Here is a 25,814-nt window from a genome sequence, read left to right on the forward strand (position 1 = left end):
TGAAAAACATTCAATTCTTACCAAATATACATAGTGAAACCACCATGGGGATTAGTTTGATTTACAAATGATAAAATATGCTACCAGATTTCTTTATTCTGGAGATATACCTTTTTGCATGTCATGACTCCACATTTTTATTTAGTATTGAAGACCAAATGGAACTGCTCATGGGTGAGAGAATGGACATAAGTGGGTAGATTGTACTAAACAGAGGAATTTATAGGTCCCTCTGTCTTCAATAATCTTTATGTGTCTCACCCCAGGTTGCATCTCTGGCACCTCCCTATGTCAAAGTCCCCAGACTCCAGACATAAGAAAATGTTCAACAGCAGTCAATTCACACAAAAATATTTTCTGCTGACTGGTCTCCCTGGTCTAGAGGCCCTGTACCCTTGTTTTATCTTCCTGTTATGCTTCACATATCTTGTGGCCATTGTGGGAAATAGTCTTATCCTCACAGTGATCAAGAAAAATACCTCTCTGCACCAGCCAATGTACCTATTGCTAGCTATGCTGGCCTTTGCAGAGCTTGGTGTCTCTGCTTCTACACTGTCCACTGTGATGGGCATCTTCCTTTTTGGTGCCAGTGAGATCTACTTTGAAGCCTGCCTTTTGCAGATGTTCTCCATACATTCATTTTCCATCATGGAGTCTGGAGTTCTGCTGGCCGTGTCTGTGGACAGCTTTGTGACCATCTACAACCCACTGTGGTACACGGCCATCCTGACCCTTCCCCGTATTGCTGGTAGTGGAGCTGCACTTGGACTGAAGAGTGTGATGCTCATGTTCCCACTGTCCTTTCTCCTGAAGCATCTTCCCTTCTGTGGACACAACGTCCTCTCCCACTCCTTTTGTCTTCACTCAGATCTAATCTAGCTTCCCTGTGCGGATACTGTCCCAACAGCATTCTGGGGCTCTGCATTGTTACTTCTAATTTTGGGCTGGACTCGCTGCTCATCATCATCTCTTATGTGCTGATTCTCTACACAGTGCTGGGCATTACCTCTGGGGAGGGATGGCAGAAGGCCCTCAACACATGTGTATCAATTATCTGTGCAGTCCTTGTGTTCTATGTGCCCATGATTTGCATGGCTCTGGTGCACCGCTTCATGAAGCATGCTGCACCAGCTCTCCGTCTACTCCTAGCCAATGTCTGTTTTCTGGTGCCTCCTGTGCTCAATTCCATCATCTACAGTATTAAGACCAAGCAGATTCACCAGGAGATAATCCAACTCTTTTTGGAAAGAAAATGTTAAGGGGATTAGGTCCAATGAAATGGTTACCCTCAAGCCAATCAGTTTCATCACCAAAGGCGGTCTGGGAGGGAGGGAGTGCTCACGACCTGGTCAAAGTTGGAATGCTTGATGATGCTGCATGTTGTTGAATGTGTAGAGAAGCACATGTTTATACACTATACATTTTAATCTAAATTATAGTATTTTGTCTGCTGTTCGTTCTTTATGTCAACTTAAAATGCACATGCTCTTTAACCTAGAAATTCCAATTCTTAGCATACCCCTAGATTCATACTCATGCTCTTTCATGGTCATTTGAATAAGAAGTGAATAAGAGACTTGAATAAGAGTTTTCACTTCAGCAATGTTTGAATTAAGACTAAAAAAACCTAAGTGGCCACCAATAGATAGTTAAATGAGCTAGGATCTATCCATACTATGGAATATTCTGCAGTAAAACAAAAATGACCCTGATTGATAGGTATTCAAGGCTTAAGCAGGAAATAACTATATATATATATTTGATGACACTTTTTGTAAACAATTTAATCATATAAAAATTTCAATTTGTTTATGTGTGCAAAAACATATACTAAATTGATAACAAAAATGGATCTTTTGGAGAAGTCTGTGATGGTGAAGAGAGGAGCAAAAGGAATTATTACTTTGTCCAAATTGTTTAAAATTTTTCAAAAATTATATGTTTGACACTTTCTTCTGTTATAAAAAAATGTATATGTGTCTGAGTATATATATATATATATATATAAAGTTATACATATATACATTTATAATGAAAACCTGTTCAAACATTGGGACAGTTAGAAGCAAACTAGGTACTAAGAGCAAAGCCCCATAACTGAGAATATGCATTGATGATAAGCCCAGAGGGAAGAGTTTTGTTAATCAAGATTCTGTAAGGTTCTTGAGGAATGCTGACTTTGGGGAATAACACTAATTCTTCCTGCCACAACCTTATTGGAAGAATTTATTGTTCATAGGCATTGAGATGATGAAGTGGAAAGCAGAGAGGATAAGTTTGCTAATGCTGGATATTCTCAGTCAGCTGGAGAATTTGAAATATGAGTTTTCAGAAATTGTCTTGAGTTGAAATTATTGCAGACCAAATGTTAGTTCAGGGAAAATTATTGAGAGCAAATTATTGTTTTCCTTGGATTGTAGGGGCCTGGACTTACATTGTCGCTATCTCATTTGTCGTAGGCTTCTGTGGCTACCAAGACTAGTTGTCCTCAGCTCCCATCCCGTTATGCATTCTAAGAGCACTTTTTGCTCCCTGTCGTTTGTCTCATACAACCCACCACAGTGTAGTCAAGTAATTATCTATGTATGTTTACTTTTTTAACGTCTCTCTAGCTCAATACATTTTAAGTTCTATAAGGAGTGAGCTGTGTCTCTTTTGTTTGCTACACACACCCAGTGACCCTATAGTGCCTGGAATAGTCTATCTACTTAATAAATATTTGGCAAATGAATAAATGAATTATTGAATTAATTAATACAGGTCTATGTATACTTCCTTGACCTTGAAGTTTATTTCACCCTTTTCCTTCTTGGTGAATTAACCCCATTTGATGACACTGTATATATCCTTTACTCTATCTCTCTCCCTCTTCCTATATTGACTACCTTTTATTTCCCTCTCTGACTTTTTCAGGTTCTCATTCCAAAGCCAAAATAATATGCACCTGGCAAATACTAAGCCCTTTATCTTCCCAGTAAAACATTAATGGTGTTAACGCAAAACTCAACCTCAGTCCCACTACATGCGGTTAAGTTAGATATTCCCCGTGACATTTGGGAGACTTTGGGATCTTTTAATCTTAACCATATATGGAAAAATCTATGGTAATATTTTAGACATGGTATGTGACATATAAGTCTATATTTGAAAAGAAGTTTGAAAATAGGAAAGGGATGTGTGAGGGTGTTATGAAAGTTATACATCTTTCAATATATTTTACAAATTATCACAACCCTATTAGGTAGGTTGTTCACATTATTCAAGGGATGGTAGGTCATGAACATAGATTTGAATTCTCCTATATATATATATATATATATATATATATATGATATATATATGATTTAAAATTCTTCATCCTTAAATGCTTTGGTATTCTACCTCAAAATGCAGTGAAGACTAATGTGGACTGAAGATTTGAATACACATTCCTTTTTTTCTTATGGAGTTTTTTAAAATCATTTTTTATAAGGTTTCATACATGTAGTTTCTTTATTTTTCTCATGAGAATATCTCTATGTTGCTCATAATTTTACTTTATTCCTTCCTAAACTTATCCATTCTCCCTAGTTGTCATTCTCGCTGTTGCATCTCTGCCTCACCCGATAGTATCTCTCCTTGGGGAGGGAATCTGATGACTGCTAACATTATAGCTCTTTTCTCTCTTTCTCAGGCATACTGGAATTCAGTTTAGCATATCATGATGTATATATATTCCTCTTTGCACAGAATAGGGAGCTTCAGAGAGAGCAGTAGGAGTAAAAACTATGTCTGTCTTTCGCTTCCACAACCTACAACATTCCTGTGCCACCCTCTACTCTGAGGATGTAGTTCTGACTAGTGGCTCATATCTCAATGATAACTATGTACCTCTAATTTGTTTTAAATATTAATTCATACACTTCTCTTGCAAAATAGTCTTACCTCAATAAATTTGTGAAGATCTCACCTGAACCTTCATCTAGGTATTGGAAAAGAGCATTCTGGATCTACAGACTCTTCTGTCTGATGTACACCATAATTTTCTTTACCTCACTTAGACTGAACATGCCCTCTATAATCTCATGTTCCTCATCCTGAATATTTTGTCATTCACTGTGATCAAGATACTTTTCCCAGCCTACTTACTATACCAGATAACTTCTGCCTTAGCATATCAAGATCAGTACCGGTACGCATTTCTTCTGGGGGTTGTCTAGATACTCTTTTCCTTGTGGGTTTAGTTATTCTGATGGTCATTTCAGTTGATCAGTTTTGGCATGCTATAACCTACTCTTCTGCCCAAACATCCCAACATTTCCCTGCATCATTGAATGGATATTGCCTTTGGGACTCAGGTATTTGATGTTCTTATTCCTACTTATCTTTATGGAAGACATCCACATGTACTTCTCCATTGACATCTGTTATATACTGTTTGTTATGACCTCTACCTACAGGCTGGACTCATTGCTCATGGTGATCCCTACATACTAAACTTTTTGCACAATATTAGACAGCGTATCTGTAGTAATAGGGCAGAAGGCCCTTATCATGTCTATGTGCTCTTGTACTTAGCATCAATGATCATTTTCTTCCAGTTGCATTACTTTGGACAGCCTGTGCAGTGTGTCTACTCCGGTAGACTGCCATTGTTGCATTTTTCTCATTCTCCATCTGCAATCCACCCTAATACGTAGAGCATCAAAATTCAAGAGAGACGCAATAGCATTTTTCTTCTTGGTACTAAAAAAAAAAAGGTTAGAGGATATCAGACTAGAGAGGACCTTTGGGTTCTGGACTCCAGGACCATTCTGGACTGTAGTGATGCCAGTTTGGAATTCAGACTAGTGCATGGCTTTGTGTCACCACTGCTGATTTATCAACTATAGTAGATAGAGCAGGAGTTAGAGAAAAGTGTCCTCCTTCACATGAAAAAATGAAGGCTCTAGAGCAAAAACGAAAGTGGAATGGAACAGAAATCTGAGCTGAGTTTTTTCCTGGGCAGAGAGAGCAACAGCATCATTAACATTAAACACCTCAAAAACAAATCAAGTGTCCCTGAAGAAAGGATGGCATGGTCCCAAGAGGTTTTAGGACATATGGATTTACTTAATGGGATTTCCCGGGTCAAAATATGTGCATAGCTAATACCCTGAGGCCAATCCTTTTCTCCTTTAAATATCCCACCCCACTCCACAAACTAGGTGAATCCAAGATGCCAACATAGATTAATGGTCAAGAAAAAGTAATATAATTATTTTTTACTGCATTAAGCTGTATTTAGATGTTCTTTCTAGTCAAAGTAATTTTTCTTTTAATACAATTTATCTACCAATTAAATAAAGAACCAGGTCACTTCATGATTCTAATCTGAATCTGATAGTTATAATATAATATAATATACTTTAAGCTTTCTATATTCTTGAGATTGCTCAAACTCTCTACATATCTGTATTCAACATTTATTAAAATGTTTTGTATTACTCACCTTGGAGATTGAGAATTAGTAAAATTAGTTTCTAACTATGAAAGAAAAATTTTCAATATAATATTAAAATTTTCTTTTCTTGGAAAATAAAATATAAGCAAACTGTTATACTAAGTATATTTAGTTAATTTAGATACAGAGAACATTTTTTTTGTAATTGTATGCAAAATAAGAGAAATATCTTCCAACATTGATCAAATTCACTATTAAAATTGGTTTTTATTTAGACATCAGAAAGAGCCTAGGATCGGTTTTTGTCTTTGAATCATGACTGGTTTCAGAAGTGGTCATAAGTGAAAATATGGAATTGAGCCTCTTTATTCATCATTCAACAAGCCAATGGGTTTAAACAAGCATTTACATACTTGCTGTTTTTCTTATTCTGAGACATATCTATAATACCAGTTAGATTGAAAACCAGGGGCATTTTCTCTGTTACAAAGACACATTTACTAGGTAATTATCAGGATACATTATATTATGTGCTTGCTAAGAGTCAGGGATGACTCCCCTCTAGGCTATGTCTAATTTGTAATTTAATTTTTAATAAATAGAAAGTTGTGTACACCGGGAGCCTTAGACAACGTTTAAAAGGTTGCTTTTGTCCTGTCTCTTAATTCTCTACATAATATCCTTTTAGACAAAATTGCAGAATCACATTATTTCCAGTCCTCTACTTATAACGTTCTATTTTTCCCCAGTATGTTCAAACAGATCTACACTTTTCAATTTTTAGCAACAAACACAGAGAGTTTGGCCCACTGCTGAGACTCTGCATGAAAAGAAAGGGAAATGAGCTGTTCTAATCTCTTTTACAATTGTGCTGATGCAGAGATGTTTGGCAGTGGTGACATGTGATAGCTTCACTGTTTTATTGATCTAGATTGGAAGGGTCAATTCCCCTATCCTCCATGAACAAACTTAAATTTGTGGGCATTTAAGACATGTTTTACATTATAGGAAACCCTCATAGAAAATGGTAATGAGTTGTCAGAATATATTTAAAAGTGTTTTAAAAAGTTGAGGGGAATTTATACTAATACAGAGTTCTGGAATACAATAAGAAATCATAAATTCTTCATGTGCACGAATAATCTACTAAACCTAAAACAAATATCACGTAGCTAGAAGTTAACATTGTGGGGCTTTTCTGTTTATTAGTTTTTTTGTTTTTGTTTTAGTTTTTTTGTTTGGTTTTTTTTTTTTTTTTTTTTTTGCTTTGATCTATCACACATTAAGCCATTCAGCCCAACCTTATGAGAGATCAGATTTCTCTCTCTATGATAAGTGAGATGTCTTACTATAGTCCCATTGCTGGCATTTTCACCGTCATCAAAAAGTAAAACAGAAGTCTTCCAAAAAAACAAGAGAAACTAAAGAGCATTTTTTCCTAAAGAAACTTATATCTTAAAGATAGATGACAGATAGATAGATAGATAGATAGATAATTTTGGTTAAATTAGAAAAGAAAATTCATGACTAAATGATTATCTTAAAATGCATGAAATTTATGTAAAATTAAGTTCTGTACACACAGTGCAAATGCATTTGTGAAAGAGTAAACTAAAATATGTGTAATGTGTGTTTCCATATATGGAGCATTGGGATTTTGCTAGTTTCCATTTATTATGGGAAAACTTCATATAAGTTGTGGAATTCCAAAAGTATACTATGTTTGATACTCCAATATTCATAGTCTCATTTGAAATACAAATTATACAACTCCTGTTTTTTCAGCAGCAGAAAATTATATCCTCCTTTTTAAAAAGCACAGTTCCATCCCAATGTTCCCATGCGAAGTATATTCGTCTCAGCAAGAGTTTTATATAAAAATTGTAGCGCAACTGAAAAAAATATGCTTGTGGGCAAATATTTCTCATGGAAATATGGCAGATATTTCCTGTTCCATTATATGCAAATACATGAAATGCATTTTTCTCAGAAAGCTGTGAGGCGGCCTTGGTATGACTGACTTATGAGCGATAGTTAACGCAAACTCTAATTTTCATATATTTGTTGAGAGACAGAGGATCATTAAATGTATAATGAGTGTTTAGGGTGCTGAAAATTTATAAAGGAAAATTTGGCCAAAGATCTCCCAGAGCACAATCTCAGTTTATAATGGAAAATGACCTTCTCCTTTATGTGTTATTTTTGCTAAAGGTTTGAAACAGGCACTGACATCTGGGGAAAAATATACCAACATCCCAAACTCAGCTCAGTGTTCATGTGCATCATCCATTCAATGATCTTACATTACAGCTTCTGATATTCTTCAATTCCAATGAAGTTTAATTCAATTCTACTTTGGCTGCTCACTCCATGGCCATATCCTGGATCTCCTCGCCAGGCAAAAGTATTTCTGTTCTGTTATTAACCTGTAGTATCCCATTTTCTGATCACAGACATATTTCTCCAAAATTCCCTCACTAACTTATTCACACTAGATTTATTTGACTTTATTAAAGCCATGATTCACTTAGTCCCTCCATTTTACCTAAGTCTCTCAGCTCATTGCTGACTTCACATATATCTGGATACAGTCTGTGCACATGAGCTATCACTTAAAGCTTTTCCTCATTGATTGCACAGCCATCTTCTCTCTTGTTAAACCAGCAGCACAAAAAGTATATTTTCCAAACAACTTAAAAAGTCCTGTGAATGGGTCATCGTGTATTTTCAAGCCAAATTTTTTCTTTTTTTTTTTCTCTTATCAGTCAGAAAATTAGCGGGCAAACCAGTCATCTACAAATAATCAAAACTCTTTGGTTTAGCAATTTTAAATCCTCTTTAACATTCAATTCTGGAAATCCTCACTTTCTGCTAGCTCTCTCTTGTCGCCTTACACTGAAGCCTTGTTCCTCATACCTCTCTGACCAGTCTTCCTCTCCCCTGTTCCCAATTCAGTCTTTAATTTTTTTCTCACAGGAGCTTAACCACTTGGATTCTGTCATCTCCTGATGTTAAACACCCTTGATATTCTCTGGAGATCAACTATTCTGAGTGTGCTCACTATTTTTTATGTGTGGGTTTATAAAAGTTATAGTTGATGACCATAATATATTAATATATTATTTCTCCAGGATACAACTGTTCTATAATAGTTATAATATTAGCTAACCCTTATACCACACTTTTTATGAACTAGACTCTTTTCTAAGCAATTGATATATACCAATTATCTCATTCTCCTAGTAAGTGCATATTATTATTACACCCATTGCACAGATGTACTGACTTTATACCATTGTTTCTTTCTCTTAACATGTCCTTGGAAATTGAAAAGGGGTGATGTAATTACCCGGGTACTTGCTCCTCAGAGAGCCTCAGTCCCCCTATATTCCTCCACTTCTTGGAGCTGATCAGGTTACAAAGAGAAGGCAACATTCCAGCCCCAGGACTAGGGAGATGTTATTGCCAGGGTGGCAGGGACTTGCTGAAGTGAGTTTCCACAGTCCCACTTGATGCTCAGAGGTCAGTTCTGCTTGTGGTGTGTGTTCAAGCCCATGAGCTCCCAGCACTGCCTCCTGAAGCAGCTTTCAGAAGGAGTCCCAACTCTACCCCACAATTAGCTCTCTGGATTCATCCCCAGTCAATAGTCATCTCCCTAGCTTCCTGAACCCATGTGATGGAATGAGAGGAAGATTTTCCTAAACTTAATGGCAGGTGAAGAACAAAACAAAAACATCAGAGAATGCCTTGGTTTCTAGAAATCGTTTTGCCATCATAACATCTTGAATTAGTCATGCAGTGCCTGTATCTTGTTTATATACTCATCTGTTAAGTGGAAAGTCCTTGTGTTCTTGTTTTCCTCACAGTTGTGGTCTGAGTGCTAGTGAGGTGATGACAAGGAAAGATCATTACTAATAGAAATTTGAGGACAATCTGACTTTGAGTGACCCCTTCTGAGAATGCCTGAAAGAGGAGACAGAAAGAGTGGGAGGATACTAGTATTCACTGGCTGCTAAAGGCTCACATTAAACACTCAGAGCCACTCTCTGAGGTAGGTATTAGCATCTCTATCCTTAAAAACAAAGAAACGGAGCTTCATAAAGCTTAAGTAGGTACAGTTGTACTGCACATAGCATCCACCTCCAATTCCACCTACTTCCAGGGGTGGAGTATACACTGCATCACATTCTCTTTCTGCTGATTTGTTCTGTCCTATTACAGTGGCCTAGAAACTAAATAGTTCCTTTTTTTCCTTTGCCAACCTGAAATGTTCTTGTCATACAAACCCTAAACTCAGGCCAATGATTGCATTTTAAGATCATTTTGAAGGAGACCTGAGCCCTGATTATCTGGGGAGACTTTGAAAGTCAAGTATAGGGAGTATACAAAAAAGCAAAAGAGATAGGAAAAAAAATAAAACAAACGAGAGCATGGAAAGGCAGAGAAAATTGCTGATAACAGGGAGGGGAGATACTAGTTTCAAGTATCCCTCGAGATTTGTCCCTTCCAATATCAGGTCATCTGGGGTGGTTTAGACAAGAACTGGGGTGCAATAGGATCAAGGGTGTGGTGAGGACAGACACAGGAAGAACAGCTACTCAACCCACAGGCAGACAAATATTTGGTCCATTTAAAGACTTAAGAAAAATATGTTGGGGAGTGACGTCAACGTCATGCCAGAGTGAGCTTTCCCGTGGACTCTTCCCCCGATAAGATACAACAAAAGGAACAGTCACAGACCAACAATGGAATCCCAGACAGTGAAAAGCTAGATCCGAAAGATCCACACTGCCGCACATCTGAGAGTGGAACATGCTGGGCCCCCGGAGGAAGTGGGGAGAGGTAAGGAGAACTCCTCTCCCTCCCCATCAGATCAGTGATCCTGGGCTGGGTGGCTCCCAGAGAGGGGGGAGGGGCGGCCCTCGGAGGTGAAACCGTAGCTCTTCAGGCTCTCTCAGCCAGTGGGAAACTCCCGCACAGAGGACTCAGAAGAGCCATAGGGCTACCATCAACATCTGAGCACCCCAGAGAGCCGATAACGAGGGACAAATGAGAAGCCCCCCACGCCAGGGACCCAGAGGGCAAAAGAGAGAGCCTCCCCCCGCAAAGGGGACCCTGCAGCTCAACCAACCAGACCAGACCAAGCAATCCGCGGCAGACCAGATCAAGCACTCGACCCATGGATCGCAGGGTGGGGGGGGGGGCAGGAATGAGGATCGCACAGTGGCGGTGGGTGGAAATTGCAACCAGAGATTTCCAGGATGAGGAAAAACAAAGCCAACTCAGGAACCACAATGCAAAGATATGTGAAATCACCAGACCAGAAGCAAAATGACAAGCACCCAGAAACCAACCCTGAAGACACAGAAATCCATAATCTAAGCGACAGAGATTTCAAAATAGCTATCATAAAAACACTCAACGAAATACTAGACAACACAGACAAACAATTCAATGAGATTAGGAGTTTCTTCACAAAAGAGATTGAAATCATAAAGAAAAACCAATCAATGCTGATGGAGATGAAGAACACAATGGAGGAGATAAAGGAGAATCTGGAATCTTTAAATAACAGAGCTGAGAATATGGAGGAAAGAATTAGCATTTTAGAGGATAGGAATACATATATGCTCCAGATGGAAGAGGAGAGAGAACTAAGACTAAAAAGAAATGAAGAAAGACTCCGAGAAATATCTGACTCTATTAGAAAATGTAAAATAAGAATTATAGGTATTCCTGAGGGAGAAGAGAGGGAAAGAGGAACAGAGAGCCTATTCAAGGAAATAATAGCTGAGAATTTCCCAAGTCTGGCGAAGGAGTAGGAAATACCAGTAAGCGAAGCCAACAGGTCACCTAAATGTATTAACAGACAAAGGCCCTCTCCCCGATACCTAGTGGTAAGGCTAGCCAGAGTCAATGACAAAGAAACAATATGAAGGGCAGCTAGACAAAAACAAAAAATAATGTACAAAGGAACTCCCATCAGGCTCTCAGTGGATTTCTCAATAGAAACTTTACAGGCTAAGAGACTGGAATGATATATTCAAAATACTGAAAGACAAAAACTTTCAGCCAAGAATACTCTATCCAGCAAAAATATCCTTCAAATATGATGGAGAAATAGTAACTCTCCCAGATAAACAAAAGCTAAGGGAGTTCATTGCCATGAGACCCCCACTACAAGAAATACTCAAGAAGGCACTCAGGCCTGAAAAAAAGAAGAGAAAGGGAATACAAAGCTTGGATCAAGGAGAAAAATCGGTAGATAAACTCAGAAAAATAGTAGATCTTTACCGGAATAGGTTAGCAACCACTTAAATACTAACATCAATGATCAAAGGAAGGAACTCACCAAAAATAAATTTAACCTCATCACTGTAAACACACAGCCACAACACAAGATAGAATAAGGTATAACAAGAACGATTTAGAAGGGGAAGAGAAAAGTGATTGAATTGACTTAGTATAAGGAAATAGGAGGCCATCAGATAATGGACTATCTCATACACAAGATTTTTTGCCCAAACCTCAAGGTAACCACTAAACAAATAATCAAAACAAAACCACATATGATAAACAAAGAGAAAACTAGAAGAGTCATAAGACAGAACAACCAAACTGAATTGGCAGTCCGAAACAAATGGGACAAGAAACAAAGGAAACCCAAAAGAACCAGAAAATAGGTGACAAAACAGCAACATTAAGTCCTCATATATCAATAATTACCCTAAATGTAAATGGACTGACCTGTCCAATCAAAAGATACAGAGTGGCAGGATGGATTAAAAAGCAAGACCCAACAATATGCTGCCTTCATGAAACACATCTTAGCACTAAAGACAAGCACAGGCTCAGAGTGAAAGGATGGAAGACAATACTCCAAGCTAATGGCAAGCAAAAGAAAGCAGGTGTTGCCATACTCATATCAGACAAAGTAGACTTCAAGATAAAACAGGTTAAGAAAGACAAAGAAAGGAAATATATAATTATAAAAGGGACACTCCACCAAGAAGACATATCACTTATAAATATATATACACCCAACATAGGAGCACCAATGTACGTAAAGCAACTATTAACAAACCTAAAAGGAGACATTAACAACAACACAATAATAGTAGGGGATCTTAACACCTCATTTACATCAATGGATAGATCATTCAGACAAAAAGTCAATAAAGAAATAGTAGACTTAAATGAAAAACTGAACGAGATGGACCTAGTAGACATATACAGAGCACTCCATCCAAAAAGAGCTGACTACACATTCTTCTCAAGTGCTCATGGAACATTCTCTAGGATAGACCATATGTTGGGAAACAAAGCAAGCTTCAATAAATTTAAGAAGATTGAAATCACAACAAGCATCTTTTCAGATCATAATGCTATGAAACTGGAAATGAACCAGGAAAAAAAAAACTGGGAAATTGACAAAAATGTGGAGATTAAACAACATGCTACTGAACAACCAATGGATTATTGATGAAATTAAAGGAGAAATAAAAAACTATCTGGAAACAAACAAAAATGATGATATGCCATATCAAACCATATGGGATGCAGCAAAAGCGGTCCTGAGAGGGAAACTCATAGCGATACAAGCCCACCTTAACAAACAAGAAAAAGCCTAAATAGGCAACCTTAAATTACACCAAACAGAACTAGAAAAAGAAGAATAAACCAAGCCAAAAGTCAGCAGAAGGAGAGAAATAATAAAAATCAGAGCAGAAATAAATGAAATTGAGACCAAAAAAACAGTAGAAAGGATTAATGAAACAAAGAGTTGGTTCTTTGAGAAGATAAACTAAATCGACAAACCCTTAGCCAGGCTTACTAAGAAAAAAAGAGAAAAGGCTCAAGTAAATAAAATTAGAAATGAAAGAGGAGAAATTACAATGGATACCACGGAAATACAGAGGATTATAAGAGAATACCATGAGAAATTATATGCCAACAAATTGGACAATCTAGAAGAAATGGATAAATTCTTAGACTCATACAACCTCCCAAAACTGAACCAAGAAGAAATGGGGAATCCGAATAGACCAATCACAAGTAAAGAGATTGAAATAGTAATCAAAAACCTCCCAAAAAATAAAAGTCCAGGACCAGATGGCTTCTCTGGTGAATTTTACCAAACATTCAAAGAAGATTTAATACCCATCCTTCTCAAACTATTCCAAAAAATAGAGGACAATGGAACACTTCCTAAATCATTCTACGAGGCCAACATCACCCTGATACCAAAGCCAGACAAAGACAATACAAAGAAAGAAAATTACAGGCCAATATCGCTGATGAACATTGATGCAAAAATCCTCAACAAAACATTGGCAAACTGAATACAACAATACATTAAAAAGATCATACACCATGATCAAGTGGGATTTATACCAGGGACGCAAGGATGGTTCAACATCCGCAAATCAATCAACGTGATACACCACATCAACAAAACAAAGAAGAAAAACTACATGATCATCTCAATAGACGCAGGGAAGGCATTTGACAAAATACAACATCCATTTATGATAAAAACTCTCAACAAAATGTGATTAGAAGGAAAGTACCTCAACACAATAAAGGCTATTTATGACAAACCCACAGCCAACATCATACTCAACGGGGAAAGACTGAAAGCCATTCCTCTGAGAACAGGAATGAGGCAGGGCTGCCCACTCTCACCATTCCTGTTCAACATAGTATTGGAGGTTTTGGCCAGAGCAATTAGGCAAGAAAAAGGAATAAAAGGAATCCAAATAGGTAACGAAGAAGTCAAACTCTCACTATTTGCAGATGACATGATTGTATATATAGAAAACCCTAAAGAATCTGTTGGAAAACTATTAGAAACAATCAACAACTACAACAAAGTTGCAGGGTACAAAATCAATCTACAAAAATCAGTTGCATTTCTGTATGCTAATAATGAACTAACAGAAAGAGAGCTCAAAAAGATAATACCATTTACAATTGCACCAAAAAGAATAAAATACCTAGGAATAAATCTTACCAAGGAGGTGAAGGACCTATACAATGAGAACTACAAGACATTATTGAAAGAAATCCATGATGACATAAAGAAATGGAAAGATATCCCATGCACGTGGATTGGAAGAATAAACATGGTTAAAATGTCTATATTACCTAAAGCAATCTACAGATTCAATGCAATCCCAATCAGAATCCCAATGACATTCTTCACAGAAATAGAAAAAAGAATACTAAAATTTATATGGGGCAACAAAAGACCCCGAATAGCTAAAGAAATCCTAAGACTAATGAACAAAGCAGGAGGCATCACAATCCCTGACTTCAAAACATACTATAAAGCAATAGTAATCAAAACAGCATGGTACTGGTACAAAAACAGACACACAGATAAATGGAACATAATTGAAAGCCCAGAAATAAAACCCCACATATACAGACAGCTAATTTTCGACAAAGGTGCTAAGAACATACAATGGAGAAAGGAAAGTCTCTTCAATAAATGATGTTGGGAAAACTGGACAGCCACATGCAATAGAATGAAAGTGGACCATCTGCTATCGCCATTCAAAAAAATTAACTCAAAATGGATCAAAGACCTGAAGGTGAAACCTGAAACTATAAAAATCATAGAAGAAAATATAGGCAACATACTATTTGACATTGGTTATAAAGGAATCTTTTCGGATGACATGCCTACCCAGACTAGGGAAACTAAAGAAAAAATAAACAAGTGGGACTTTATCAGATTAAAGAGCTTCTATAAGACAAATGAAACCAGAATCAAGATGAACAGACAACCCACCAGATGGGAGAGAATATTTGCAAAACACACATCTGACAAGGGGTTGATCTCCATAATATATAAAGAACTCACACAACTGAACAACAAACAAACAAACAACCCGATCAAAAAATGGGCAGAGGAAATGAACAGACACTTCTCCAAAGAAGATATACAGATGGCCAATAGGCACATGAAAAGATGTTTAACATCACTAATCATCAGGGAAATGCAAACCAAACAACACTAAGATACCACCTCACGCCCGTTAGAATGGCTATAATCACCAAGACAAAAAACAACAAGTGTTGGTGAGGATGTGGAAAAACAGGAACCTTCATACACAGCTGGTGGGAATGCAAACTGGTGCAGCCTCTGTGGAAAATGGTGTGGAGATTCCTCAAAGACTTAAAAATAGAGATGCCCTATGACCCAGCCATCCCATTACTGGGAATCTATCTAACAAACCTGAAATCAACAATCCAAAGAGGCTTATGCACCCCTATGTTCATTGCAGCGTTATTCACCATAGCCAAGAGGTGGAAGCAACCTAAGTGTCCCTCGACTGACGATGGGATTAAGAAAATGTGGTATATATATACAATGAAATACTACTCAGCCATAAAAAAAGACAAAACCGTCCCATTTGCAACAAGATGGATGGGCCTGGAACGTATTATGTTAAGTGAAATAAGCCAGAAAGAGAAAGACAAACACTGTATGATCTCACTCATATGTGGAATATAAACCAACACATGGACAGAGAAAACTGTACTGTCGTTACGAGGGGCAGTGGGGGTGGGGGTTGGGCACAAGTAGTGAAAGGAGTCATATATTTGATGATGGACAAAAAAAAATGCACAACCCAAAATTTCACAATGTTAAAAACCATTAAAACATCAATTAAAAAGAAAACTTGAAGAAAGAAAAAAAAAAACCTTATATGACTCTATTAAAAAAAAACAAAACAAAAAACAAAAAAAAAAAGAAAGATATGTTGGGCTTTTGGAGGTCAGGAGAGAATTATGTCCCTATAGCAAATGGGGAACAGAAGTGTCCTCCAAGTCCCTCAGCAATGGCAAGTTCTGATGTGTGTTATCATTTCTTGAGGTCAGTAATTTGTCCCTGAATTTCCCTACCCTAAATTTTAGCACAGCCCCCAGCACAAAGTTTTTTCTTAAGCTAATATTTGCTGAGGTAAACGGCATCAGACCATGATAGATGCACAGGGATCCTGTATTTAGGCAGGGAATAGGTGCTTTTTTTTATTTTTCATTTTTTCCTCTTCTGTTTTTATGAAAGTAAAAACTATGAAAAAAGTCAAAAATTTTAATATCCATCAACAATTTTCATTTTCTCCATGTTTTCTTTTAGTCTTTGTCAAGGTGCAGTCTTATACACCTACTGCCATAGTAATTGTTTTCTGCATGACATTACTCCCAACTTCTCAGTTTAGCTTGAAAAAATTCTACTAATTCCTCAGGTCTCAGCTAAAATATCACTTTCTGAGGAAAGCTTTTCCTGATTTTTAAGAATAATTTAGACTTTTCCCTCTGGGTTCCTCTCCTTGTATCCTGAACTTTCATTTTATAGCACTTAACATGGTTGTAGCTAGATTAGAGAGAAGACTCCATGGTGTGTGATGATTGTATTTGAATATTTGCGGAAGAAGGTGTGTTCTTTGACCTGTGGTGGAAAGTTGCAGAGATTCTCTGAGTAGGGCCAGGGTCCTGTATGATGCCCGGCATAAAGAAGGGCTGATTCATTACAGATGTGCATCCTCTGTGTAGTTTGCTGAGTAGTGGAGGGGGTAAGCCAAATAGTAGTTTCTGGCAATAACTGGGAAGGCATTTTGTTTTTACATAACAATGGAGTTGGCATAATTGGGAATGAAAATAGAACTTGGAACCAAGATAGAGAAGATGCAGTGTCTATAAAGGACTGTTAAAAATCTAAATCTTGGGGCTGGCCCAGTGGAGTAGCGGTTAAGTTTGCGCACTCCACTTCAGCGTCCCTGGGTTCACAGGTTCAGCCCCAGGTGCGGACCTAAGCACCACTTATCAAGCCATGTGTGGTGGTGTCCCACGTACAAAATAGAAGAAGATGGACATAGATCCTAGCTCAGCGCCAATCTTCCTCACAGAACAAAACAAAAAAAAAAGTAAAACTTGGTAACCTTATTTGTGGAGGCTCAAACTTGTGATTTTTCCATTGGTTCCAATTTTGATCCTAAAAATAAAGATGGTTTTGCCCATTTATTATTTCAAAAACTTGTTGTAAATCCAGTAGTTTAATGGGATCTGTATGATGCTAGCTATGTTTGTATGCCCTTCTCTCACAATACTGTATTGCTTGTGTGCTTGTAGTAGATAATACAAGCTAATATTAGCTAACGAAAGTGCAAGTCATCATTGATATCTTACTATCTAATCATGTCAGTTGAATGAGTATGTCCTCAACCTACAAAGGACTTAATAAGAACCAGCATGTGGTAGTGAGGTCCCTGTGAGTTCAGCACTGGCTGAATGGAGAGTTCTCATCAGGGAAGATGCTGAAAAGACTTCAGCAAGTGTGGAAATATGTACATGTCCAAGTATGTGAGCAGAAGTGTGTGTGAGTGTTTGTGCGTGTTTGGGTGAAAGAGGTGAAAAATACCTTTAGAAGTCCTTACTACCCTGTCAGTCCAGGATTGTATTGTTATTCCTGTGCTGGCCCAGACTGTGCTTAGCTTAAAATATACCCAATTTAGGGAGGCGGTTTTCTCCTCCCTTTGTTGCCTTCCTCTCCTGTCCAGGAGAACCTTCCTTGAAAGTCTGTTTAGGGTTCCAGTGCTGTTGCAGTGTATTCAGAGGTGTGTCTGACCCAGAAAGGAGACGCAGTGAATCAAGTAGGTTGTCTCCAGGAACTGTGCATCAAGAGATTGTGGAAATCATCATGACAGAATATTTTCATAAACCTTAAAGTCTGCATACGAATCTACCAGCCTTGGTTCCTGCCTCATTCTGTTATTCACACATAATCTTTCCAGTTGCTTCGTAATACTTTCAAAGCCCAGAACAGCTAAACTCAGTGTGCGTCCAAGCTCCATTAATTTCTAGTTTAATTTTCCAGTCACTTGCTCCAGGATCTAGTCACTGTCACATTTCAGCCTCACTTTAGACCTCGATAATTCATGTATCTGTATTCATTCATCAGGTATTTCTAGCTGCTTTTATTTAGTGTGCTATTTGCTTTATATCCAATATTTACCAATAATATCTCTGTTCACTTATTCCTGACATTAGTTCATATGTTATGCTGACAGTGCCTGTCTCCCCAGCAGCTTTCTAGGGTCAGGCATCTCCACACCAAGACAAGGCAGCCATTTCTTCCTTAGCAGATCCAAGGGGTACGGCAATTTAGAGGGATAATTTTCTATCAGTCTTGAACTTTCCTCTGATGGAGACAGTTATTTCCTTAATACTTGGAATTTCTTGATGGTGGTCATCTGTCAAATTTCAGGCATGAGACCTTTGGCCATATGAATCTATGGGCTTTGTTTTCTTCTTCCCTTTTATCAGTGTCCAAGGATCTTTCTCCATTGTAATGACATCTCACCAGTTTGTTTCTGATTTTCAAGAGAGCACTGATTCCATGGGATGAGGTTTCAACATGAAGAACTCCAATAGCTCTTTGGAATTCTTACCTACAATGTTCATTCTGGTTGGCATCCCAGGTCTGGAGGCAGAGCACATCTGGATATCCATCCCTTTCTACTTGATGTACGTTGTCATCTTCCTTGGGAATGGCAGCATTCTTCATGTCATCAGAACAGACGCTGCCCTACACCAGCCCATGTACCTCTCTTTAAGCATGTTGGCACTGGCTGAGGTTGGTGTCTCTGCATCCACTCTGCCAACAGTACTAGGCATCTTTCTTTTAGGCACCACTGAGATTAGTTTTGATGTATGTCTTCTTCAGATGTTCTCCATCCATTCTTTCTCAGTTATGGAGTCAGCTGTGTTACCGGCCATGTCTGTGGACTGATTTGAGGCCATTTACAGCCCACTGCGCTATATAACCATCCTAACTTTGCCCAATATTTTTGGCACAGGAGCTATTATAGGGCTGAAAAGCGTTATGATCACGGCCTCATTGCCCATGTTCTTAAGGGACCTGCCCTTCTGTGGCCCTAATGCCCTCTCTCATTCTTACGGCCTCCACCCCAACCTTATCCATCTACCTTGTGGGGACATTTCATTCAACCATATCTATGGGTTTTTCATTGTTACCTCCACTTTTGGGCTGGATTCACTACTCATTGTGGTGTCCTATGGGTTGTTACTCCACACTGTGTTGAGTATCACCACTGGGAAGGGGCAAAGGAAGGCGCCCACACGTGGCTCACGTATCTGTGCTGTGCTCATTTACTACATACCTACGATTGGCTTATCTATGGTGCACCGCTTTGGACAACATGTGTCCCCTTTACTGCATGCTATGATGGCCAGTTCTTACTTCTTCTTTTCACCTCTTGTCAGCCCCATTGTCTATAGCATTAAGGCCAAGGAGATCCAACATGGCATTGTCCAAATTCTATCGGAGAAGAGAGCCAGTGCTTAGAGAAAGAACAGAGTAGCAAGGGATTTTTTTCCATAATCACATGTTGTCCTAGCTTGCGTGTTGTACAAATGATGTTACCTTGCAATATGTTATATAATAGGAGGTTCTCCATAATCAAGCAGTGAACTGGAATGAGGGTGCAAGTGGGGGTACATTATGTGTGACAGAATACCATAAAGAATTGAGGTTATTGTAAAACATGTTGTGTTTCATGAGGTTTTCCACCACCTTACATACCTGGAGTAGGAATGCATGAAAGATTATTTGTGAAAACATAGGACTCCCCATAGGGAAACATAATCAGGCGTTGGAAGATGTCCTAGGAAATCTATCAAGACTTCTGTTCTAGGAGAAGAAGAAGTGAAATAGACTACATTCTCTTGAGTTGTTGGTACCTGAGCTCAATAGCAAGAGGACACACTAGCTAGCTCAAGGGAAGCTTCCAGTATTGGTTATGATGTGGCGTTCACTCAACTTCATCAAGGCTCCAAGTTGGGAGTCCCCAAAATTACAAATATTGTTCATTATGCAAAATTCTAAAGGTCTCCCACCCAAGATGCATAATCCTTAAAAAAAGCAAGCATACCCTTTGTGGACATTAATATTTTCTATCTGATGGGATATTCCTTTGCAGATGCTTGAAATAATGCAAAAATTTTACATTTATATTTTCAGGGAAAGGAACTAAGACTTTTGAGATGCAAATGTTTACTAGGCACATCATATTTATTATTACAATCACTTACTACAACAACCCTATGAGGTAGGATCAATGCAATTATTGTTACTTTTCGGATGAAAAACTTGTGTTAGATACATTAAGCATCTTGCTCGTACCTGTACATCCAAGAGCTAGCATTGGAATCCAGTTGGGTCACACTCCAGAGTCTAAGCTATTAACCTCTAAACTATATAGTCAACTAAGCAAAAACTTCAGCTCCTTGGATTCTCTTAGTAGTCAGTCAAATAGCATTATTGGGCACAATCAATGGGTTAGGCACAAGTCTAGGCCCTAGAGATAAAGTTGTGACGAAAGACACAAGGTGTCTTCCCTCAAGGAGCTTAAAATTAGCTCTTTTCAAGCCTAGCCCAGTGGCATAGCAGTTAAGTTTGCGCACTCCGCTTTGGTGGCCTGGGGTTTGCAAGCCTGGATCCCGGACATAGACCAACACATCGCTTATCAAGCCATGCTACGGTGGCATCCTATATAAAGTAGAGGAAGATGGGCATCGATGTTAACCCAGGGCCAATCTTCCCCACGAAAAAAAAAAAAACTTTTTCCCTACCTCTGATTCTGCTCTACATTGTACCTCCTGGAATGCTGCCTGGGACCAATTTAAAATAGACCTTATAACACTCCCACATACAAATAAAGCTTTTGAATATGAATTTAAAAAATTTTAATGGTTGCTTGCATTGTACATTGCAGAGATGCCAAAACAGACAAGGATTTTTTGTAAAATCTGTGACTCTACCCGCAGGTTTCCAGATACCCTGTTTCCATAGACTCTGACCCAGGGATCTTAAGTTGCCTATATCTATACCCCAGTATAGCCCGATGAGGGTTGAAAAAACTCTGCAGTGAGCTATGACTTAGAAATATCAAGTGAAACCAAGCAGGTAAACCCACAGGAAGGGCCATCCCATAGGTGACCAGGAAATAAGAGAGTGGTAATTCCCTGGGAGAAAAAGAGAAGAGGGGATATCTTTAGAGTGTCTGGAGAAAGATGAGAGAGACATCTTATAGCTAGAGAAGTACAGGAAGAAATGACGTGACCAGGTTGTCAGGTGGCTTGATATAAAATGGGAATCTTGGATACTCACTTTTGTTTTGTCTTTGAGATTGCATGGTGAATCCTCAGGTTTCTTAAATATGATTACTCCTAGGCTTAAGGCCGTCAAGACTTTGAAATTATAAGTGTATAGTTTGTCAGATCACAGCTCATTTAATGGATACCTAATGGACCTTTCAGATCCATCCTAGAAAGGACATCATACAGAATGCCCCTTATGGCCCCATTCTTTCCAGTCTTTATCACTCTATTTTCCTGATGTCCAATCTCAGAGCTAAGCTCAGGATCAGACAAATCCTAGAAAATCACAGAGGGCAAAGAGTTCAGAGGTTTCTGAGTGTCTATGAGATTGAATAATAAGTAGAATCCAATATGACTTTACAGGACAATATCAAGTTTGGTTCCATCTTTTTCTACCATTATATTTATTATCCTAACTTAACATTTTTGAAACTTAAAATCTTTTGAAACTACCTTGGTGTTTTATTTTCTCAGCAGGACAAAATGATATGCCATTGTATTCAGATGGGCCTGAAGCTAAACTATGTATTAGAACACTTGAAAAAAATGCATGATATATTATAGGCATTTCCACATTCATCAAGGGTATGTTAGTTTGTTTCAGACCAATCCTCCTGCCAAGAACAATTAGAAAAGTTAGAGAAATATTTTGTAAATGACTTCAGACAGCGTCCAGTGCAATGAGGATGTAAAGGCGAAGACTCCAAAACAAGGGAAGGATAGAGGAGTGAGCCTGATGTTTAGTGCCATTTTCTCCCTTAAGGAATTTGTCAGATCAAAAGTAATACCTGACAAAATGAGAAGAGCTTACAGGATTGTCAAAGGGCTGGAGTGTAGAGGGAGGATAATTGGAATACAAAGATCCCCGTGGATGAGGGGGACTCATAAATACCTAGGCATTTATTTGGATTACAGAAAATTTACACCCAGGAGCAAGGGAACATTAGAACTAGACTAGCCTAACATTGTCTTTTTAAATCAACTTCTTACCTAATTTTACTACCCTGTCTGTAAGAATTAGAGTGATTAACTCTCTCAGTTTTTGCAGGACTTTCCTAGCTTTATCTCAGGAAATACCACATCCTGGGAAACCCCTCAGCCACAAATTAGGATGGTTGGTCACTCTAATCAGAGGAAAAATTATCTACTCTTAGCAGAAAGATATTTACCAACATCTTGAATTATCCTCATAATTTCTCATGACCTTCATTAAAATCTAACCAGGAATGGAAAATACAAGAATTGAACAAAAATCAAGAGAAAAAGGAAATGAGGCAAAAGGATTGGATCCAAAGAAGATCAAGCTATTGGGGTTAGTATACATAGACATTAAAATAATTTTGATTAATATAACCAAGATTTTAAATTGCAAACTATATAATTTACACAACAAATTGAAAACTATTAAAAATAAAATGAAAATACTAAAAAAAATTGCTGAAATTAAATGGATGGGTTTAATTACATTTGACACAACTGAAGAAAGAATCAAAGTGTTGGAAAAATAATTTAGAGTATTTCCAGGCTATAGATAATTTTGAATATCTAGCAAGGTGAAAAGACAATGTATAATCAATCAATTAAGTCAATACCTTAAAAAACATAGAGGTTTTTTCTGGAAAGTTTAAATACACATGTAATTGGAGCCTCAGAAGGAGAGTGTCCTGGAGCAAAAAGCAATATTTGAATATAATAACATAAATATTTTCCAAAAATGACACAAAACATAAGTCAAAGATTCAAGAAACACAATAGACTGCAAGGAGGATAAATATAAAACACCCCTGAACAATTCCAAGTCATAGAGCTGAAAAGGAAAAATTAAAAAGAACATGTTAAAATTAAAGGAAAAGAAAGCTCAGGTGGGCAATCTGAAGGAGAGGCACTCACTGGGTGGCAGATGCTTCTTTTCCGTGTCGCTGGATGTACTGGTCTGTGAGTCCAGCAAATAGAGTGGCATCAGTTCTCTCTCCTATGACTCATAAATCTATGAATATCCCAGAATTCCAAGACTTGTTTGTTTGTGGTGGGAGGAGGTAAAGTGGAAATAGTGGAGAAGAGGGTACCAAGGAGTAGTGAGCTAGGCCATATGAGAATTACTCCCAGAAGAATCTCATTCTTGGTCCCATCATCTCTGATGTCATCATCCATATCCATTACTCCATTAATCCTTCCTTGATCAGAGGAGGCAAATACACGTATGCACACAAATATACACAGTTATAGATGTTCTGAGAGCCTCATAGATATACCCTTAGATACATTCGGCTATTTATTTACTAACATTCACATTGCCTGTTTTAGATCCATACACATACAAACAAATGAACAAAAATATACTCATCGATTGCCCAATGCTTTAGTCACTAATCAAATATCTTGACACATCAAACGCACACTGTAATCTCTGCATTCTTACATTGATTATAGAGACTAGTGTAGATTATAGACATAATTTTAGAAGTAGTTGGAGACTCATACACATACTTGAACAAACAATCAACTATGTTTCAAACATACTCTATGGTCACATATCCTAAAGACTATGTTTCTAATGCATATCCACATCTTCATTAACAGATCAAGAAAATGTCCAACAAATTCACATCCCCACAGCTATTCACAGATTCATACATGGAGTTTAACTGCACTGCATATTTTTTATACAAATGCATGTCAGCATCCATAAACATGCTTCTTACATAAGCATTCCTTTCACTCCATCACTGTATGGAGCCTATAAATTATAGACTTAGTTCACCTCAACTAAAATCAAACAAAAAAATGGAGGAAAAGCACATTTTTGAGCACTATTCTGCTCCAGGTATTATTCTCAGCACTGATGTTATACAGAACAATAAAGACACACACCTATTCTTGTAAGGAAGCTAAATATTGAAAATCTGATCCATTCAACACTTCAAACAAATATGACTGCAGACGCCACCTAGAAATATGTCATAAACATCTTTCACAACAAAATCAATGCATTTGTAAATGTAAGATCTGTGCACTATATGTTTAAAAAAGATCAAAGAATATACAAAATATTAAACTTCAATTAATTATATGAATGCTGAAATATTTAGGAGGAAGTGCATTGATGTTGCAACTTACCTTGAAATGCCTCAATAAGGTAAATGGATTGATGGATGGATAGAGAGATGGATACATAGGTAGACATATGATAAAGCAAGCATAATAAAATATTAATGGTATAATATATGTGGTGAGTATACTGATGTTTACTGTCAAATTTCAAGATTTCTCTGTGTTTGAAAGTTTTCATGATAAAATGTGGAGATTCCTTTTTAATTAGGAAAAAAAAAGCAGATGAAGAAAGACATAAACCATTTTTCTGAAAGCACAAACCACATTCAAACCTGCAATTAAAATTCAACCTAATGCAAAACAATCTCAAGTCCTAGTTTAAACAAACCTTGATCATCTTTTGTATAAACTCATTATTAGTATGTATAAGGGAATAAATTTTATGTATTTCATATAATTGATATATTTTCATATGGTTAAAGACAAGAGTCAAATTTCTCAGCTGCAGCTTGTTTTATCCCACGGTCAACTGTTTATATTTAACAAAGAATCACTCCCTGCCATATTTGTGCCCCATCCTAAGGGCATACGGTTCTTCTCCCAGACTGCTCTTTCCGTTGGAGGCTACAGAACCATGCAGAGCCAACTATAATAGAGTGTGATCACTGCTTTCATGGCAGAAATGTATAATGTTATGAAGAATCATCAATTCTACTTGAGTAAGTATTGTTTTAAGGATATAAGTAGGTTTTGATTGTGTGCCAATCTTGAAGTAGTTCCCAGAGAAATCTGGCTAATGGCTTTGAGACAGAAGATCATTTTATAAACAGAATTTCTATTCTTCAGAATTAGAGTTCAATTCCTCTCATCTTTCACGGACAACAGAGAGTTGATGCTTTACATGGTGCCAATGATGAAGGTGAAAGTTCATGGGAGATCACGTATCTAACAATGCTAGTGATACAATAAGACTTAGGTGAATGAATGAATTACGCTTCTATTCGTTACCAAGGATAGGCATGTTTACCCTCACATCCACTCCTCTTCCTTCTGTAGTTCTTCTCCATATCATAGGGGTCCAATCATTACTTGAAGACTATCCCAAACTCCAGTGTCAGCTGGCTTCCAGATAAATTCAGCTGTTGGGAAG

General features: G+C 37.7%; 1 protein-coding gene and 1 pseudogene across 1 annotated transcript; both read left to right on the forward strand.

The window, feature by feature from the left end:
• Window positions 1–321: 321 nt before the first annotated feature.
• LOC131409074 (olfactory receptor 51G2-like) lies at window positions 322–1,259 on the forward strand. The gene is given in 2 exon segments (XM_058546269.1): window positions 322–898; window positions 901–1,259. Coding segments are annotated over 2 exon segments (936 nt in total).
• A 17,589-nt stretch (window positions 1,260–18,848) lies between these two features.
• On the forward strand, window positions 18,849–19,799 carry LOC131409076 (olfactory receptor 51J1-like; annotated as a pseudogene).
• The last annotated feature ends 6,015 nt before the right edge of the window (window positions 19,800–25,814 follow it).

Source organism: Diceros bicornis, chromosome 7 (assembly GCF_020826845.1).
Source record: "Diceros bicornis minor isolate mBicDic1 chromosome 7, mDicBic1.mat.cur, whole genome shotgun sequence".
NCBI classification, from domain to species: domain Eukaryota; kingdom Metazoa; phylum Chordata; class Mammalia; order Perissodactyla; family Rhinocerotidae; genus Diceros; species Diceros bicornis.